General features: G+C 41.3%; 1 protein-coding gene across 1 annotated transcript; it reads left to right on the top strand.

The window, feature by feature from the left end:
* The first annotated feature begins 8,201 nt into the window (after positions 1 to 8,201).
* Positions 8,202 to 10,999, top strand: LOC133717694 (phenylacetaldehyde reductase-like). The gene is made up of 6 exons (XM_062144408.1): positions 8,202 to 8,391; positions 8,542 to 8,711; positions 8,895 to 9,086; positions 9,220 to 9,382; positions 9,992 to 10,178; positions 10,628 to 10,999. Exons 1-6 carry the CDS (start codon positions 8,271 to 8,273, stop codon positions 10,764 to 10,766), a joined length of 972 nt encoding a protein of 323 aa, XP_062000392.1. The 5' UTR covers positions 8,202 to 8,270; the 3' UTR covers positions 10,767 to 10,999.
* Positions 11,000 to 21,128: the final 10,129 nt, after the last annotated feature.

Raw genomic sequence — 21,128 nt, 5'->3', positions numbered from 1 at the left:
AATTTGGATTTTCAAATTAATGGAAACATGGGAGTGTCAGGTATGTGATTCACACTAACTATCTTGCAAATATCGATGCCAATTTCACAAATGCATACATTTCCTATATGTGTTAAGTCCCGTATCTAGTAGCGGTCAAGGCTACTAAACCAATTATCCTTTCGGTGTATTGATTATGCCGGTTAGGGCCACAATCAACTCTCTAACTTAGGCATTACGCCGGTTAAGGCCCCAATATCTAAAATTAGAGGCCTAGAGAGCAAGATAATAGAGACCCAAGCAAGCTTAGCTACAATTAAGCTAGCTAATGGTTACCACACTTAAGTCCTAAATGCCATAGACTAATAAGTTACATTTATCAATCTAATCATCACAAATGCCCTTAACATAATTTCAAAGGGTGACAAAGCCTAGCAACATGCTTCTAAGGACCAACAAATTCTGATTTAAGGCATATATAGGGAAAATTGCATTTATTAAAATTGAAGCATAAACATTTAATTTACACAAGATGAGTTAGGGCTTCACAACCTTAACTCCCAATTTGAACTACTCACTACCCATACAAGAATCCATCAACAAAAGTATATAAAAATTATGAAATAGATACTAAGGAAAAGAGAGAAGAGTTAGCTTGGTCACTTCTAGCTATGAGCTAGTATGAACCAAGCAATATCTTCACCCAACTACCCAAATTTAAGACGTGGTGCTCTTAATGATGGTTCCCTTGAAACCTTGAGTAAGTCCCAAAAATATGAAATTGAAATGAAGAAAAGAAGAGAGAAGATGGGGTGAGGTTTGTGGGTGGTCTCGAAACGGGGAGCCGATGACCCAACATCTTGACTCGATCGACGCTTCACCGTCAGGCCAGCTCCGGCCGATGTACGGGCACCATTCTCTTCCTCTCGCCGTCGCCGTCACATCTCTGGACATGGTTTGATCGTTCGTCGATCGAAGTGAGAGAATCAGTGCCGAGAATCTTCGATAGCTCCGGCGGTTCTTCGATGACCGATGTAACTGCATGAGGCAGGAAAATTAATCCCCTCAACACGCTCTACCTACTAGTATAATTAGTTTTTCAATTCGATCAAGTTTTGATAAATTGGTTTCAGTTTCGTTGCGGTCACCGACGCCATCAACTATTTTGGCTTCCTTGATTCACCTTCGGCATCGAATTCGAATGGATTCATCTTCGGCTTCTAATTCGAACGGATTCATCTTTGAGCTTAATCCGCCCTGTTGGTCAAACTAGGTGCTTTGAGTTGCCTAAATTGTTCTGTGCTGTGAGCCGTGGAGCTGTGGAGGTTGAGAACTCGTGAGCTTCGTCTGGGTTCTAGGCACAATGCTGAATTTAACTGAGGTAATTGTGGAACCTAGCTTGAAATTATGCGTGGCTGTCTATCCAAAATGGGATGTTTGCATTATGGTTGTTGATGAGATGATATTATTAATTTGACATGGAGTTGAAATAAGAATGTGCTACTTTATTGATTGTTATGTTTGGGACATTGGCTTAGATTTAAGGTATTACTGTTTGTGTAGCGTGGTGGAATGTTTGAAATTTTAGTGGTGACCTTTTGTTGATAGATTTCCAACTGTGAGTATAGTTTTGGAAATGGTTGTATTGATTAGAATGTGATGTTAAGGAAAGAAAATATGTATTGGGTATCCATAGTAAATTTAATGGAATTACTCTGTTATGCAACATTTAAGGAAATTAGAAATAATATGTGAAGGACATGGGAATTAGTTTATATTGCAATTACTATGTTATGCAACATCGTGGGAATTGGTGGCAATTTTGAGTAATGTACGATAACCGGGACTAATTGTGAAATTGGTCGTGAATGGTCAATCCTAGTCAAATCAGGAAAAGTTGGTCAAACGATTAGTTAATCATCGAAACTTTAAATATTTTTTCGGTGGATTATTAACTATCATTATGTCGGAAAATTAGGACTCCAATTACCTGAGGAACAAAATGTTTGTGACTCTTGGATTACGTGAAGGTTAAAGTATCGGAATCCAGGTAGGGGACTTCGGACTCACTGGGTTAGTTGTTTCCTGTTTTAAATTAAATGATAATGCATGTCTGAATTGAATGGTTTGGTTTATTAAATGTATTGTATGATAACCATTCCATGAGAGATTATTGATGGCCTGAGAGTGAGAGGAACATAGCGATTCCTTGGGCTTCGATCCCCAAAACCTCCAAAGGGGCCGTATAGACGGAATAGTGTCTGACATCCTTTGAGGCGTGCCACAATTTCTAGGTGATATATATGGCGTAAGTGGACATTCTCGCTACGCTTACCAGGTTATGACTTTATTTGAAATAAGGTCGTGTAGTTAGTCTGTGAGACTGGCCATCAAATATTATGTATTCCTTTGAGTTTTGTGCATTAAATTTCGATTCAGAAAAATATTTTAATTTGTTATTCTCTAATAGTGAAATGGTTTAACAATTTCATACTAAGATCCCAAATTATTATTTTATGTGTCGGTTTTCAAAATTACCTAGGGTGAGACCTCTATTGAGCAGCAAGGACGAAAGAGCACCCCTACAGCAATGTGGATGCAGGTATTGTGCATTGGTAACTGGACCGGAGCGGACGGAGCTGGGTGTGCCGATTTCGATAATATATCTTAATGGAAACTAGGTTCCGGGTTTCAAATCTTATCCTTATTTCTGAAAGTTGTTTTCCAGAACTTGTTGAAAATTATTTGTTGTATGCTAAATCCATTATTTCTCGATTATTTGAAATGTCAAGTCTTGGACGAACACTTCAACTTAAAGTTTTAGAAAGGTCTTCACCTCAAAATAATTTTAGAGTTTTCGTTGTCATTTTTACTAAAAAATTTAATTTAAAAAAATTCCCTTGCGGGTTTTTAGAGTGTAAGTCAAATTTTTGGTTTATGCTATAGAAACTCGCGTCATTGTAATGTACTTAAGCTAGTGAGATGCAGTTTGGTGTTAGAGGTTATGCAAAGGAATTCAATCCCATTTTCACAATGCGTTTTTGCAGATATCCGTTGGCTCGAATATCTGTAAATCTCAAAAGGGTCCTTCCGGCCGGAGGCGTGTAGAGAGCCTCTGTGATGGTAAGTATTGTTGGGCAAAGAAAACTGGGATTTCCACGACCAAGGACAAGGTTTGATGGACCTCCATAGTTGTCACAGAGGAATTGTGGGTAACATCTTCGAAAATAGTTGCCTATTTTGGAGAATGGTGTGCATAGTCCCCCTATCCGCAAGAAATTGTAATTCTCCGGAGTCCATTCTTAAATATAGTTAAAAACTTGAAGTTAAAATAAAATTGAGAGAATAAATTTATTCATTAGTACTATAAACTAACGATCACAACGATAGTCTCCGAAAAATCTAATCCAAAAATGGTTTATAAAAACTAATAAAATATGGCTTATGCTATTACATATTTCCTTTGAAATAATAAAGGTTTCTAGTAATCATATACGGTGGCATCCATGTTCATGACTTTGGCAGAAGTAAAGTCTGCAACTTCGAGCTCGACACCTTGATCACATTTAACGTGATAAGTTTCTCTTGCTATTTTCACAATCTTGTATGCTTCAGCTACTTGTTTTGGTAATCTTCATATGTTCGCACAATGATCGAATGATCCACATTGGAAACACATCTCTTTATTTCTCGATTTCTAGTTCTCTTTTGATTGAGACGTGAGATTCCCACAGCTACCTTTATCCTTCCGGTCAGCGGCGTTACCGTTGAGAAGAATGGTTTCAAATTTCTTTTTATTTTATTTTATTTTATAATAACAAGTTGGAGTCAAATGACAAATTTATCCTTAGAAATCTAGTTATATGGAACTCCCGTGCATGAATTTAATGGTTTTGTAACAGACGGAGGTACGACGTTGATAAGAAAAAATGAGCCCATGTATCACATTAATAATTGTCAGTTCAGATATCATCCTGAAAGTCGCCTTTGTTTCCAGACACTGTTGGTGAGGAAAAAAAAAAAACCAAACGACTATCGCCTAAAATATATACTATTATTAAGACAAGAGGTTTTGTAAGCCAAAACATAATTTTTTGACAAAACTAACCCTAAAAGATTAGAAAACTTTGAGATTAATTTAAATCATAAGGGTGAATATGATAATTACAAAATAGATTTTTATTTAGAAAAATATTAAAAAAATGATCCCACAACCCATTTATTTATTTTTTTCCCTCTATCTTCTCTTTGCAATAACTATTCTATTCCATTCATTAAAAAAAATAAAAAATAAAAAAACTATTACACATGCAGAACATGTATAGAATAGGCTAATCTATACTATAATAAAGAGAAGAGAATTTGCTCTCCATAACTGAAAAATTAAACGTCAAATTTTAAAAAAGTTTAGAAACTGAAATAATCAACAGGGAAAATAATGTCAATTTTTTTAAAAAAAACTAAAATAAAATAAATGGTAGTTATTGCTGTATGAAACTGTTTTGGTTAATAAACTACCCACTGCCCAGTACCATTTGATCTAGTGGTATAAGGGCTAGTTTGGGATTGCTGTGACTTTTAAAAAAAAAAACTGTTGCTGCTGTGTTGTGAGAATAATCAGCTGTGAATTAAAACAGTTTCGTGTTTGGTAAATAATATTTTTAAAAGTGCTATTAGTACATAAAACAACTGCCAGAGTGTGTTTTGATCCACAACAGCTTCTAAAAGCAACCTCTAGACTGCTTTTAAAATCTGCTGCCAGTGACCTATAACTTTCAATTAAAGCTGCTTTTTATTTATTTACCAAACACAATAAAATCTAAAATTTTGAACAAAAGTTGATTTTTTTAAAAGCGAAGCAATCCCAAACGGGGCCTAAGTCTCTCATTTAAAAGTGGAAGTTAGTGAGTTCGATTCACAATAGAGTGGTTGTTGTACTTACATGAGCATTTGCCAAGCATAATTAGCTATAATGAGCCACGCTCATACTACCGCCAGCGGTACCAACAACCATCAACGGTGTGACCTACGGAAACACAGCCAAACTGGCTATCACCTGAGCCCCGGGTCACCCCCAGATTGCCGCTGATGCGCCGCCATGCGCCGCGCTAAGATCGCCTTGCTGAAGCATCAGAAGCTGGGAACTGAAGCATATTAGTCCCACATCGAAAACAAGGAAGAGGTCAGCCTCTTCCTCACCTATAAGAGGTCCACTCTTCTCTCTTCATTAATGATGCATTTACTACTTACCTACTGTTATTCTGTCAACATAAATACATTTACTAACTTAGGCATCAGAGAAGAGAAGACCGCCTACCCTGGTCTCCCTTTAACGCCCTTTGTATTTTATTTGACAGATAGCGGAAGCAATAAGAATATCACAAGTAGCGGTTCGCCCCTCGAACCAGTGTTGACCAAGATTTGGCTACCGCCCAATCTTAGACATCAACATTGGCGTCCTCTGTGGGAACCCTTGAGAAAAAGGCCATCCCACCACAACAATCACCATGACTAACGGTAGTGGGGGAGAAGCCAGAAGAGCAAGCGGACCAATCCGCCAATCCCCAACCCACCAACCCAGCTACTAACGTTAACCCAACGGCCAACGTTAACCGCGCACTATTCAACACTCCGATCAACCCTAGCGTAGAGCCACATGCCACTCCCCAAATCCCACATACTGAAACAACAACGGAGGCTCATCCAGGCGGCAGCCGCCGCCCACCGGTCCAGGACCTCGCCGCTATGTATGAGCTGGCACTGGCAGACCTCCACAAGGCAAACAGGGAGCGCGAGCAGGAGCACAGGGAGAAGGCCGAAGCCCAAAAGCAAGTGGCCACGCTAATGTCAAGGTTCGACAAACTAAAGAAGGCGTTGGAGGGAAATGATAACCCAGCACAGAGCGAGCAATCGCATAGTACCAGACGTAGTCGACCAATGCCGGAAGACTGGTACCCGCACCAATCATACAGATGCAGGTACCGCTGAACCCATCCAAACTATTGGGAATGGGTCCGCCTCCATCACCACGATTGATGATAGAGCATGAAGCAGAGTCACAACCGCGTACCAACCGCTCTACAACTAGAGCTAGAACTGAAGGCAATCTGCCTGCCCCCAGGCGGGAGCTGGCACAGCGGAACTTCCAAGCGAAGCTCGCTGGCGACGCAACCGCCCTAATCCTGGAAAGGATGCAGCAATTGGAACAAAGGCTAATTCGGGCAGAAGCAGGTGCCCCAGTGCCAATTCAAAATCCACTCTTTGCATCTAGGGCAGGGCCATTCACCGCCAGGATCTTGCAGGCCGTCAGACCAGCACATGCAAAGACACCAAAGATGCCACAATACAGCGGCATGATTGACCCCTTCGTCCATATGGACACCTTCAAGAAGGTCACCAACAATAAGGGATTCGATGACACCACCCTCTACCACTTGTTCAGTGAAACGTTGGATAGTGAGGCGATGAGCTGGTTCTTCGAATGTCTGTCGGGATCCATAGACTCATTCCATGCACTATCAAATGCTTTCTTGTCACGATTCATTCATCCTGTTGGCCGCCGTACATCACAACACAAGCCAGTTATTCAACATCAAGCAGGGCGTAGAGGAAACATTGAAGGCATTCGTCACTAGGTGGAGAGCAGCGACATTCCGGTGCCGCGACCTTGACAAAACAATGGTGTTGGCAGCCTTTAAGCAAGGACTTCTAAAGGGACAATTTCTCTATCATCTCAACTACAATCATCCAAATGCCGCATATGACCACATCATGGGCGAGGCCGTCCTCCACGCGTAGGCAGAATTCATTACATACGGAGAAACCCCACCACCTCCGCCAACGCCAGCAAAACCCAGTCAGCCTTCTTCCAGCCAGCAAGAAACCGCTAACAAAACCTCTGCTACACCACCAACAGACAAAAAGAGAGAGTGGCAACAAGGCAACTACCAGAGCAAGCGGTAAAAGGACCAGCATTACCACAAGGGCAACCGCTCGTCCCACGGGGATAACCGTAACAGGCAGACGGAGTCCTCCCAGCGGTACGCAGTGTTCACAGTCCTCACAGCTTCGTATGAAGAGATATACGATCAATGCAAGGACCAAATCCCACCGCCACCCCCAAGAAAATACACAAGGGTGGGCAAACTGAGAAACACCGGCAAGTGGTGCAAATACCACGAGGACAGCGGTCACAACACCAACAACTGCAACGCTCTCAAAACGGCAATTGAGACTTTGTATTGTGACGACAAGTTGGACCAGTTCAAGGTGCGTCAGCTGCCACCAGTGGTCGCCAACATCGAGCCCATGCGCTGCATTAACAGTTGTTGTATATGAGTTGTTTATTTGATCAAAAAAATAAAACCACCTCACTTTTTTACAAAAAATAAAAAAATAAAAAATAATAATAATACCCATATGCATGGGCCTTGTTTAGTTGGCAGGAATGCCAAAATAGGAAAATGATTTATTTTCCTTTCCAGACCAACATGAAATGGAATAGGTTTTGGTACTTCCATGTAGGTGTTTGGAACATTAATGGAAATTAAATCCAGAAATTAATTTTCCATTCCTATTATAGTGTTTTTTTTTTCCTTTCTTTTTTTGAATCCATTCTTATTATAGTATTTGATAATAGTGTTTGGTAAGTCATAAGAATGAATTATAAAATTAAAATTTTCAATAACACCATTTTTTACTAATTAAAGTATATATATGGCATCAACTTATAAGGAATATTGACGGGAGAATATAATTTTGCACTTGACAGTGGAAAATGGGAGGACTGACTACGTAATTCTATTCAGATTTTATGAGGGAGTCAATTTCCATTTAAATCTCATTTTTTATTTTCTTTCCAATCTCTAATTATATCTAAACGGCACCTCGAATTAGAAAATGAAATTAATTCCAATTTTATACCATAATTTCCTTCTATCCACACGGAGGCATGGAGTTTAGGAAGGCCTGCTCACCTAAGGGACATCTTTTAAGGGACTGTGAGGGACAAGTGAATCTAACAGCTAAAAATAAATGCACAGTTTTAAATTGTTATAATTTCTGCTTTTATATTTAATATATGTGGTTGAGATGCATTTGTCCTTCACAGTTCCTTAAAACTGCCCCCTAGGTGAGCAAGCCTGGGAGTTTAGGTACATGCTACTATTTAATTTATAGAAGGATGACGCTTTCAGGGCATCTAATACATTCAACCTGCGTGGTCTCCACTGTCGCAAAAACTCAGCTCTCAGTTCTTAGCAGTGAGAGCCAGAGAGAAAAAGAGAGAGAGGATGAGCTGCGGAGAAAGCAAGGTTGTGTGTGTGACAGGAGCATCTGGGTTCATAGCATCATGGCTAGTCAAGCTCTTATTGCAACGAGGTTATACTGTCAAAGCCACTGTTCGGGAACTAAGTCAGTTTCATCACTTCTCTTTCTTTCTTCCCGTTTTGTTTTTTTACTTTTAATCCATTTAAACTTGCTCAATTCACTAATCTGCAGATTCAATATCTGCGTTTTAATTTTCACTCTTAATTAAATAAGTTCTGTTTTTGCATGCTCCAGATGATCAAAAGAAAACAGAACACCTACTCTCACTTGATGGAGCAAAGGAAAGGCTTCATTTGTTCAAAGCAGACTTGTTAGACGAAGGTTCTTTTGACCCTGTCGTTGATGGGTGTGAAGGTGTTTTTCATACAGCATCCCCTGCCCTACTCTCATCTACTAATCCGCAGGTTCATCTCTTTATTTACATACTTCAAAACGTTTACCAATTTTTCTTTGTAGCATCTTAAGCCAACAGTTCATGAAATTCAGTTCTATTTGATACTGTCAACATTTAATGATGCAGTTTGATTTTACCTGCAAAATCTATATCAGAATGCACTATAATGTTGCTAGCTCTTAATCTTTGTCAGGCAGAATTAATTGAGCCTGCTTTGAAGGGAACGCTTAATGTCCTTGGATCGTGTGTGAAGGTTCAGTCTATCAAAAGGGTGGTTATAACATCCTCTATGGCAGCAGTTGGATTTAATGGAAAACCTCTTGCTCCTGATGTAATAATCGATGAATCTTGGTTTTCAGATCCTACTTTTTGTGAAAAAACAAAGGTTTGTGTGTAAATGGTTTTTGTGGTTGCCTAGCATACCATGCTATAACTTAATACGAGTTCGATCTCATTGCTTTCAAGCCAGAAAAACTATATATGTGCATTGTATTTACTAAGGGATTGGTTTTCATCAGCTTTGGTATATGCTTTCAAAGACATTAGCTGAGGAAGCTGCTTGGAAGTTTGCAAACGAAAAAGGAATTGATATTATTACAATAAATCCGGGATGGGTGATCGGCCCTCTCTTACAGCCAACTCTGAACTTGAGTGTGGAACTAGTTCTGAAACTCGTAAATGGTACTTTATTGAAAATATTGCATTACTTATATCTGAACACATGTTCTTTTTTATCATTTTATCTATCATGGCGAGAATTAAAGTCACTGTTGATCTACTAGAACTTCTGCATTTTGTATAACAGACCTTGCATTTGAACCCAGCTTGCCTCCATGGCCCTATAAACATATATAATTGATCTGAGTACTACTAGTCATTTTAATTATTTTATATTGACTGAGCACATCTTGAATAATGATTATTCTTGAGCACATCCTTTAGAGTGTTTTCATTAGTATCATTTGCATGATCTTTTTATCATCAATTTGCGATTCTTATGCTCTTATAACTATTATATTGAAATGCTGCTTCCGCATTCATAATATAATCATTTGCATGATTATATACGGATAGTTCTGCTGAAAAGGGGGTGGGGAGTCAGGTTGAGGGATGTAATGTTTGAAAATTACTTTCCCACAATGTCATATTGCCAAATTGTCATTCCTATGTAGCCTGGTAGCTTTGTGTTATAAACTTAATGTGAAAGTTAGTTTGCCCTTCAGCTTGATACCCGTCTTAAACAATCTGCCAAGAAAATTATTTTTCCTGATAATAGTTTAATTGATGCAGGGACCGAAAAGTTTCCCAACAAAACTTACAGACTTGTTGATGTTAGAGATGTTGGTAATGCACATATTCTAGCCTTTGAAAACCCATCAGCTAGTGGACGTTATTGTTTAGTTGGAAGCGTAAAACACTGTTCAGAGGTTGTGAAACTGTTGTACGAGATCTCCCCTGCTCTCAATCTTCCAGATAAGTAAGTTGTTAATATAATCAAATTGTGACATGCCATACCTCCATGTGTTTTAGAGGTAGTTGTAAGAACAGTGCAGGTTTACTTGGTCATTAACGGTACATTTCTTCTAGATTTCATTAATTTCCCTTTTGCATGGTCAGTTTGTGCTTACAAGGATACATGATGCATGTTACTTCTGGCATGATTGAGTACCTAATAAACGTAAATTTGGACAATATCTGTTTTAAACCTACGTACATTATTTTTTTTTTATAGAGGAGGAGGGAGTTTATTTGGTCAAGTTAATATCTGTAAATAGATCTTTTTTATAGCCTTCCTTTTCACCTTGTTGGTCTTCAGTACTTTCTAAAGTTAAATTTTATGCTTAGTACAGTCGGATAATATAAACATTTTCATAATTGCCCAATACAGAATATTGGAACTCACAATCTAGTCTCTATTTTTGACAGATGTGCAGATGACAAGCTTTTCACACCAACTTACCAGGTATCCAAGGAAAGAACCCAAACTTTGGGTGTAAAGTATACTCCGCTTGAAGTGTCTCTGAAGGATACTGTTGAAAGTTTGAAGAACAAGAACTTCTTCTAATTGTGGAACTCATTCACAAGTCAGGAAGCAGTTAAAGATTGATAGTATGTGTATGTCTACCTCTGTTGTTTTATTATTTATGAGATCATTGCCCTGTGTGACTTATAGCTTGTAGTGATGATATGCACATAAAAGTACCATAATGGTGCTTTGTATCATTTGCAAAAACTTCAACTTATCAGAAAGCATATATGGGAATAATGTGTTGATTATATTCATCTCTAAAGGAGATTTATATGGTATTAATGAAAAGTAATCAATTCTAATCTAAGTCAGCTATAGTGCTTATTACTTAATGTTGATTGATACACAAAATTAATCATAATAAAGTTAATTGATACAGTTCGTGTTTGTTAGAGCACGAGTTCTCCGAGGTTCGGAGGGAATCAACTACACAATAAAAAGGACAAACTAATAATAGTTATAGCTTTGCCTTGCCGGACGAAGTGAACGGCATCGATTTAAGATCCAATAATGGCTAAAAAGGCCTGAATGGTACCCACCGGAAAAACCCAGAAAGCTTTTGAGCTTTTGTTTCTGTTGAAGAATACGGGACCTAAGGTAAGAAGCATGATGGGGAGAGAGAGAGAGAGATGACACCGCATGTATAGTGGTTCACCTTGCACTTGGGGCAAGGCTACGTCCACTTAGATATTTTACTATGAGTGAGGTCAAGTGACCTTTGTAGTGATACAAGTGTGTGGATCATGGATCCATCCCTTCTAAGAAGGGGAAGACTTCCTCTTATAGCTAAAGGAAGTCTCCATCTAGTTTACATTTCTGATGTGGGACACAGCATACATATTGCTTCTCTTGAAGCCTCTTGGAGAGCATGGGAGGGTGGCCTCCTGACTAGATACTGGCCGACCTCCACCATGGCAACGTAGCTCGGGTGTCGGCCTACCGGATGCATGCCATAGGTGGGGCTAGCCATGCCGCGGGGCCCACCTATGAGGTCGTTGATTATGCTTGGCGGTATGTAATATAAGTGATATCAACAAGTCCCCCAAGTCCCCGAGTAAGAGGCGCTTCTTGGTTGGGGAGTTTAAATGTGATGCCGCCAAGTATGAGTGATGACCTTGTTGAACGCTATACCCATACTAGTCCCCCAACTCCGTAAGTAAGAAGGGACTCTACGGGTATGTTGGTGCCACGGGGCCCTCATCACGCTAGTACCTGCAAATAAGATAAGAGTGTACAAAAAGTATATTGATTGCGCTAGGGCAATCGAAGTGACATTTGAGTCAAATGCATCGAGGTGCATGAATGTTTATGTGAGATGCATGTTACACAATGTGTGTATGCACATATTATGTAATGTTTGACATACGACGTATAAGTCGAAAATGTATGTGTTATGATAGTATAACGAAGTGCATATGATGCATAGATGTGTGATGAACACGATGACACATAATGATATGTATATGTTGTATGCATATGATGAACACATGTTAGGATCGGGAGTGTAGTTACTCGCCGAGTCCCCCAAGTCACGTAGTAAAACAAGAATTTGGATTTAGGCTACGTTAGACGAAGCCGGTAAGGCTAAGAATGAAGCTCCGGTATCGAAGCAACCATTGACAATACTAGCGAGACTATGGCGTGACCATGATAGTCCCTGAGTATAGGTTAGAGGAAGGAACTCTAACTTACCTAACCCGAACGTATAAGCCATAACCTGATTGTTTGGCTCATGTGTAACGGGAACGGAAGAGATGAGCTCGCTCATGTTGAGCGGGTGTGAGTTTTGTTAATGGGATGTAAGAGAAATTTAATTGTTGCGATCAACAATAGATGAAAAATTTCAATATTTCCATTAATAGACCATAACACGAAAGTATGAGCGTGAAGCTCAATGATAGTCCCGGTCGGGTACTACCTCCACTTGTGATAAGTGGTATGAATAAGTCCCCCAAGTCCCCCAAGTATAGAGAATGCTCGGGAGGTGAGGGTTTGAGCCTATGGTTCCCGATGGGGTAGAATGAGGATTTGGGTCTCTGATACCCGGAAGGGTAGATTGAGGACTTGAGCCTTTGATAGGCCTCTGATACCCGGAAGGGTAGAATGAGGATTTGGGTCTCTGATACCCGGAAGGGTAGAATGAGGACCTGAGCCTCTGATACCCGGAAGGGTAAATGAGGACTCGACGCCTCTGATACCCAGAAATGAGGACTTAGGCCTCTGATACCCGGAAGGGTAGAATGAGGATTTGGTCCTCTGGTACCCGGAAGGGTAAATGATGACTTGAGCCTCTTATACCCGGAAGGGTAGATGAGGGCTAGGTGCCTCTAGTACCCGATAGGGTAGAGTGAGGGCTTGATGCCTCTCGTACCCGATGGGGTAGCATGAGGGCTTGATGCCTCTAGTACCCGATAGGGTAGAGTGAGGGCTTGATGCCTCTCGTACCCGATGGGGTAGCATGAGGGCTTGATGCCTCTAGTACCTGATAGGGTAGAGTGAGGGCTTGATGCCTCTCGTACCCGATGGGGTAGCATGAGGGCTAAGTGCCTCTAGTACCCGATAGGGTAGAGTGAGGGCTTGATGCCTCTCGTACCCGATGGGGTAGCATGAGGGCTTAATGCCTCTAGTACCCGATAGGGTAGAGTGAGGGCTTGATGCCTCTTGTACCCGATGGGGTAGCATGAGGGCTTGATGCCTCTAGTACCCGATAGGGTAGAGTGAGGGCTTGATGCCTCTCGTACCCGATGGGGTAGCATGAGGGCTTGATGCCTCTAGTACCCGATAGGGTAGAGTGAGGGCTTGTACAGCGTGGCCCGGTGGGGTCACGTGAGGGCTTGAGCCTCCTTAACCCAATGGGGTTGAATGAGGGCTTGTAGGCCTCCTTTACCCGGTGGTGTGACCCCGGGTAGAATGATGTAACCCCGTTGGGGTAACCGGTGGCCTTCGCCTCCGGTACCCGGTGGCGTGGCCCCGGGTAGAATGATGGCATTGGCCTTGTAACCCCGTTGGGGTACCTCGCCGATTGGAGAGGATTTATGTAATGATATGTCCTTGACTTACCCCTTGGAGGTACCGCGCTCCGGGCGAGGATTTATGAGATGAGTGTTGCATTTATTTTAGTGAGTGTCACATGTGTATATGTAGCAATTTAATTGGATTGCAATTAAATTAAAGCTTGACATTAATACATAGTCGTAATAGATATGATATCGAGACTATCACATATCGTAGGCATGCTTAGATTATAGAAACCGTTATTTGAAGCATGTGAATAATTGCATTAGCTCAAATTTAAAAGTGTAAATGAGAACTTATCTGGAGCCGCTCATAAGTGGTGGAGATATTGTAGAAGGATTGGAGTTGCCCATATATAAGACTCCGTCGGCTAGCGAGTTCCGATATAGTGCATTCTCTTTTTCTCATATAAGAAAGGGTTCCCGTTGGGGTGATAGTGCCTCATCAAAAATAAGCAAATGAGAAGTAGCTTTTTCAAAATGTTTAATTGATTAATTTAAGCAATCAATTATTTGAGGGCAAGAGAGCAAACTCATAAATATCAATGTGTATGTATGCATTAGAGCCTATATGGATGAGGTCAGGGGGATACGAATTGTGGCTATCCCACCATGGAAATTCGTCTACTCTTGATGAAAGACAAATATGTAGGCTTGATTGTAATACCGTATATGCATGGCTATATGGAGGTATTGATAAACTGTGAATGCACAGTATATATAATTGCACATATAATTGTGTATATGTATGAATATATGATGGAGCCCAGACATTAATTATGGTGCAACGACGAAGTTTGAATAAGGGAAAGTCTGTACGTGTACATTGCAAGACTACCATATATATGTTGGTAGTGGCATGCATAATGTGCATATTTGTGTGAATATATTTGTGTCGGTGAACATATGGAACCCAAAGACTGAGACTAAGAGAATGTTTTCAACAACAATTAAGCAATTATGCTAATTCTCTTCTATTTGAAAATGTAACGTGGGGACATGTGCATGAATGCCCAGGAGCATGTATATGTGACCTTCTCATGTATGAATGCCCAGAGGCATGTAAGCATGTAAGCATGTAATAACTTCCATCACTTTGTTTTGTGGTTACGTGTAATAACATTTACTTGAATGATTTCTTAACATGCATGTAGCAGCGTGTATTTATTTAGAAAGCATGTGCGTGTAAGCATCTAGTGATTCCATGAGTCGGATAAAGAGGCAGCAGCTATGCCAACGAATGGAAATGAATCAAGAAATAAAACTTAGCTCGTTCTGGGTGCTGGAAGCTCGTTCTGGGTGTAGATCCAGGCGAGAGCTGCAGGTGCCCAGTTTAAGTCGGCGGGGATGAGGGTGATGACAGGGGATCGAGTGAGACTGATCTTCACGTAGCTGAAGCAAGAGATGCTCTGCTGTTTGGCCTGGGTGTCCAGGGTAGATACTCGGGTGCCCAATATTCCTCCCTCCCTTTTTTTTTGAATCGGTATCGGTGAGGCAGCAAGTACCAGTGAGGCAGCAAGTACAGGTGAGGGTAGCTGGTACTGGTGATGCGGCAGGTACCGGCGAGGCTCGCGTTACCGAGAAGCTTTAATCGCTCTAACGAGCTGGAAGATCGATATGGGCATATGGCGGTAGGGGTTGCCGGATGAAGCCACCGGGAAGTGTTATGGTAGCGGGACCAAACTCCTGGCGGTATCTAAAAGAGATCCTAGTAGCTTATCTCCTCCCTTCAAGCCCGGACGAGTGTCTATGTCCCCGGAGAGTAGAGTTGGTGAAGGACTCGCAGGTGCCGGAACTTGTGGGTTCGCTAGCTGGTACTGATGATGGTTGTCATGGCAGAGTACCGATGGAGGCAGGGGGTACAGGTAGGAAGCATGCTTCGGGTATGCGGAGCTAAGAACTTCTCAAGTGTTGGAGGTTTGCAGCCCCGGTGTCGGTGAGCCACCAAGATGTCGACCTGAGAAGAGTACCGGCCGGGATGAGCCTCTACTGGCCCGAAACCGGACTTGGAGTGGTGACCTGAGGTCTGCGGTACCGAGCAGGTGTCCAAAGTAAATTTCCCCTTTTTTTTTTTTTTTTTTTTTTTTTTTTTTGAACGGTGCCGGACTGAGGTTGTTCGGGTACCTCTCCAGAACTAAAAGAACTGCTGGTGAGGGCTGGTGGGTGTTGACCCGGTACCTTCAACTCGAACAAGACAGTCAAAAGCCCTGAAGAGAGCCTCATTGGGTAACTCCGGCAGGTCTCGCAGAGTGATACCGCACGGGTTGACAAACTCGGTGGATTGCCGGGATTCGTCGTAAGGTTCCCGGATGGAGGGGATGATGAACTTCGCCAAATTGGGTCTGAGTTGCCACCGAGGAGAAAGTGGTCATGATCAGGTCAGATATGGGTTCGAGTTGTTGCCGGGCTCGTGATGAGTTAAAATGCAGCGGGAACAAGTGAATGCCTCCGGGATGAGTTGAACTATGGTTGTAGAATTGAGATTAGTTGAAATGCAGCGTACCCGCTGACGCGTGAGTCCCGGATGAGTGGAGCTTGGGGAGTTTGGGAGTAGAGGGTGCGAGGTGTGCGTGTTCCCGCTCTCTTATGAGTCCCGGAGAAGAGAGGCTTAGGAGTGGGGTTGAGTGTACGGGGATGTGCACGTACCCGCCGACTTAAGTACCCGGAGGCAACATGGTACCCGGAGACTACTCGGAAGCTTGGGTGAGGAAGGTGAGGGGTATCCGGCATGTACCCATGTACCCGATGACCTGTGGTACCCGTCCATGACTCGTGGTACCCATCCATGACTCTTGCCCAAGGTCGGAGGCTCGTTACCCAAACTTAGGGCCCCTCCTTCTAGCGCCAATGTTTCTGTTGAAGAATACGGGACCTAAGGTAAGAAGCATGATGGGGAGAGAGAGAGAGAGATGACACCGCATGTATAGTGGTTCACCTTGCACTTGGGGCAAGGCTACGTCCACTTAGATATTTTACTATGAGTGAGGTCAAGTGACCTTTGTAGTGATACAAGTGTGTGGATCATCGATCCATCCCTTCTAAGAAGGGGAAGACTTCCTCTTATAGCTAAAGGAAGTCCCCATCTAGTTTACATTTCCGATGTGGGACACAGCATACATATTGCTTCTCTTGAAGCCTCTTGGAGAGCATGGGAGGGTGGCCTCCTGACTAGATACCGGCCGACCTCCACCATGGCAACGTAGCTCGGGTGTCGGCCTACCAGATGCATGCCATAGGCGGGGCTAGCCATGCCGCGGGGCCCACCTATGAGGTCGTTGATTATGCTTGGCGGTATGTAATATAAGTGATATCAACAGCTTTGGTACACCGTTTGGATAATTTTCTACAAGATAAGACCATAAGAACACCAGCGACGTTGAACTGATCCATGTGTGTGTGTGTGTCTATATATATATATATATATATAGAGGGCCCTTCCACTAAGGGATCCCTTTTTTGGTGTTTTCTAGGGATAGGGCATTAGACCAACTTTTTGATTGCGTGTGTGTGTGTATATAGAGAGAGAGAGAGAGGGCTCCGCTCTGGATAAAATCTGTGTATATATATATATATATATATATATATATATATATATATATATATATATATATACACGCACACACTAAATTCAGATAGTTCAAATTAGACGGTGTTTAAAATCAACAGTCTAGATCTCACCACTCTAATTTCCTGTTCTAAAATAATTATTGGGATACTGTTGTAGAGTGAGAAAACTTGAGAGAATGCGTGCTTCTTCATTGATAATAGGGATATCTATGTAGGGACAAGAGTATAAAGATTTAGAATCCTATTCATAATATGAATAGGAAATCTATAACTAAATATACTCTCCCTATTATATAAAGATTCACATTCCAGTTTGGACCAATCACACCAAAACTAGGTTCACTGCAACATTCTCTCTTGTGATATCCAAACGTGATGTCATGAATGTCGATGACACTTTTCACGCTGTCTCGTTAAAAAGTTTATCGAGTAACAAAAATCTTTTGGGATAAAAAATAACCTCAGTCGAAGGGGAAAAAGAGTATAACATGCGTCACATTTTGAGAATACCTTGTAGGCATCAAACCTCCCCCTTATGTAAACATTTTCCCCTGATTTTTACAATCGTAGGACATCGGATAATGTTCATAGACCAATGTTATTCATATGTTTTTGGAATGTGGTCTTGGGCAAGACTTAGTAAATAAATTTGCCACATTATTCTCAGATCAGACTTGATTCACTTCGTTATATATTGAGGAGGACTTGTTGTTGCTAATTATAAAAGAACTTTGGCGATATATGCTTGGTGTTGTCAATTTTTATGAAGCCTTGCTTCATTTATTCAATGCAAGCGGCATTATCCTGATATATGCGTGTAGGTTCATCTGTGGTTCACTTCAAATCACATGTACTTCGAATAGGCGTAATTATGGATCTAAGCCATATATATTCACGAACTGTTTCTTGAAAAGCAGTAATCTCTACATGATTTGAAGATGTAGCGACCTGGGTCTGCTCAGTAGACCTCTAAGATATCGCGGTATTTCACGTGGTAAATACATAAGTGGTTTGGAAAAGACCTTTGTGCAGGTCTGAGAGGTACCCAACATCAGCAAATCCATCAGAATATCACTAGGATTTCGATGAAGGTAGGTGGCCGCGATGGTACACCTGCCGGCGAAGGTACCGATCGTGGGGACTTCTGTCTGGCGGCCGCGATTCTTCCTATTCCATCACATAACGATTAAAATTTACTCTGTAGGGATAAAATAGGCCCATATCTATCGTACCCCTTGGGTATCAAAAGATGTTCTTTACAGTTGTCTAATGACGATTCATGAGCGCAGAGCTAGATCTAGCTAACAAGTTCCTTGTGAATAAGGTAGCGCACTTCGGTCTCTAACACATTTTCTCATCTTCTTTGGGACAAAATGGATCATTTTTCGGGATCAAGATTTCGAACAATCATGGGAGTGCTACTAGGCTTGGCTTTATCTTCATTAAAGCACCTGAGTATCTTTTGTATGTAGGTCGATTGATGAACTAAAAAATTCTATCGGCACAGTGCTCATATTCTACTTCGAGGCAAAACCGTGTTTTCCAAGATCTTTCATCTCGAATTCAAATTTCAAGTACTCTTCAGTTTCCTTTAACTCTTCTAGAGTCCAATTAGGTTCATGTCATCAACATACAGTGCAAAAATAGCAAACCTGAAACTTGTCCTCTTAATGAAAACATATGGGCATAATTCATTGTTGATATATCCATTTCCAATCAAGTATTTACTTAGATGGTTATACAACATCCATCCGGATTGATTTAATTAATTCGTAAATTGAGCACTTCAATCTAATCGAAAAAGCGCTCCATGGCAGAAAGCTACTCGATTCGAGTAGTTGAAGTCCATCAGAAACCTTCATGTATATCTCTGTATCTAGATCCCCATAGAGATATGTGGTAACCACGTCCATAGGTTGCATATTCTATTTTTAGACATAACAGTAATCCAAAGATGTCTCCTAGACATAATAGCAATCCAAAATATTATCATGGGATAGATCATGAAGATCGATGTCTAATGGATTGGTTTATGCTGAATTGGCCATTTTTCTTTTATAAGAATCTATTGACTGCAAAGGTTACCTTGCGCTTCCTTGCGGGAATCGTGGTCTCATTGGTCTTGTCACCCTCATCAGGTGGCGGAGCCCAGCCTGGCTCCCACCCGGGCTTTTCTACATCTTCTGGTGGGGACATCTATCATTGCTGGCACGTCTGCAGTAGCTATGTGTGAAATCGTCACTTCAGCAATGTCAGAAAACGCATTAGTCAATGAATCTGCTATGTTCTGAAGATCGATAATTCCCTGCACTTCAGTTTTGGACGATGTGGTTTGGGGATCAAGATGAGACAAAGTGGAGACATATATACCACGACAATTCACGTTCTTCCAGTTGAATCTTGATGTTCTTATCTTCCTCTAATGATAGGAAGACTGTCTCATCAAAGTGACAATTCGCAAATCTTGTGTAAATAGATTGCCTATCAAGGGTTCTAAATAGCAAATGATTGAAGGAGAATCATATCCAACCTATATACCCATTCTTCTTTGAAGTCCCATTTTGGTACGTTGTAGTGGTACAATCAACACATAAACTGCGCACCCAAAAATGCGTAAGTGCTAGATGTCAGGCTTGTACCCAATCACCAATTGTGATGTAGAAAAAGGCTGGGTTGTAGTAGGCCTTAAACGAATGAGTATAGTTGCGTGCAAAATTGCATAACACATGTGAAAATTAGAAGGTTGGTGTGCATAACCAACGTTCGAGCAACCATTTATAATCTTTTAATGGCGGCTTCCGCGAGATCCGTTTTGGATATGAACATGGGGAACCAGTGTTCAACATCAATTCCACTGTACATGCAATAGTCATTGAAAGTTTTTATGTAAACTCTCCAGCATTAATGAGTCGAATTGACTAAATTAGATAATCCGTGTGGTGAGCTCGTAATCAAATGAGCTAGGTGTTTAGCATGAGAATCGTTACGGGTTGATAAGAGCGCGACATGTGACCAGCGTGTCAACGCGTCAACCAATACTATAAAGTACCTAAATAGTCTGGAAGTTGGTTGGATGGATCCACAAATATCCCTTTGGATTCTTTGTATGAATGAGATAGAGCCTTTGGAATCTTTTACTTAAAACGGTCTCGATCCTAATTTTTCTAAGGAACAGGGTTTTTAGAATGAGCTATGGATCTTAGCAATAACCGATGAGGAAGTTGGTTGGCCGAAGAGGCATAATTCATGACCAGGACACCACAGATGGCGTAAGAAGCAAGAAGAGGCCGAGAGGGAGTCACAGCCTCATTGGCAAGTGGTCAGAAGTGTGCGGCAGCGGCGACAGTTAAATGAAGTATGGAACCACATTTTGTTGTTTGAGGAATATATCGCCTTATGATTCTTGATTCGTGTAGCTTGAAAGAAAGGATGTCTATGTGAAGTCTTAAGTATACAGATCATCATATCACGACTAGGATGACCTAATCTGTTGTGCCAAAACCAATATGTGTCAGAATCTAAGAGATCATCTCTTATAACATTATTGGATTCAATAGCTCGAATAGTCGTGGCATATAGTCCTCTAGAGAGACACATAAACTTCTCTAAGATGCGTTTATGACCGCAATCATTAGAGGTGATCAAAGGAATTCATTCCTATTTTCATAATGAGTTTGCGCATGATATCCTTTGGCTCAAATACCTCTAAAGATCAAAAGGGTCATTCCAGTCTGAGGAGCGTAGAGAGTCTCTGTGATGGTATGGTATTGTTGAGCAAAGCAAACTGGGCACTGGGCTTTTACACTACCAAGGACAA

This window comes from Rosa rugosa, chromosome 6, assembly GCF_958449725.1.
Source record: "Rosa rugosa chromosome 6, drRosRugo1.1, whole genome shotgun sequence".
Lineage (NCBI taxonomy): Eukaryota > Viridiplantae > Streptophyta > Magnoliopsida > Rosales > Rosaceae > Rosa > Rosa rugosa.
The sequence above is the reverse complement of the archived record's forward strand: the minus strand, read 5'-3'. Positions and strand labels throughout refer to the sequence as shown.

Bases quoted from the DNA above. Each gene is read 5' to 3' on its own strand.
- LOC133717694 (XM_062144408.1), top strand. From the start codon at position 8,271: ATGAGCTGCGGAGAAAGCAAGGTTGTGTGTGTGACAGGAGCATCTGGG. The intron at 9,087-9,219 runs GTTTGTGTGTAA...GGTTTTCATCAG, and splicing joins CTTTTTGTGAAAAAACAAAG to CTTTGGTATATGCTTTCAAA. The intron at 9,383-9,991 runs GTACTTTATTGA...TAATTGATGCAG, and splicing joins AGTTCTGAAACTCGTAAATG to GGACCGAAAAGTTTCCCAAC.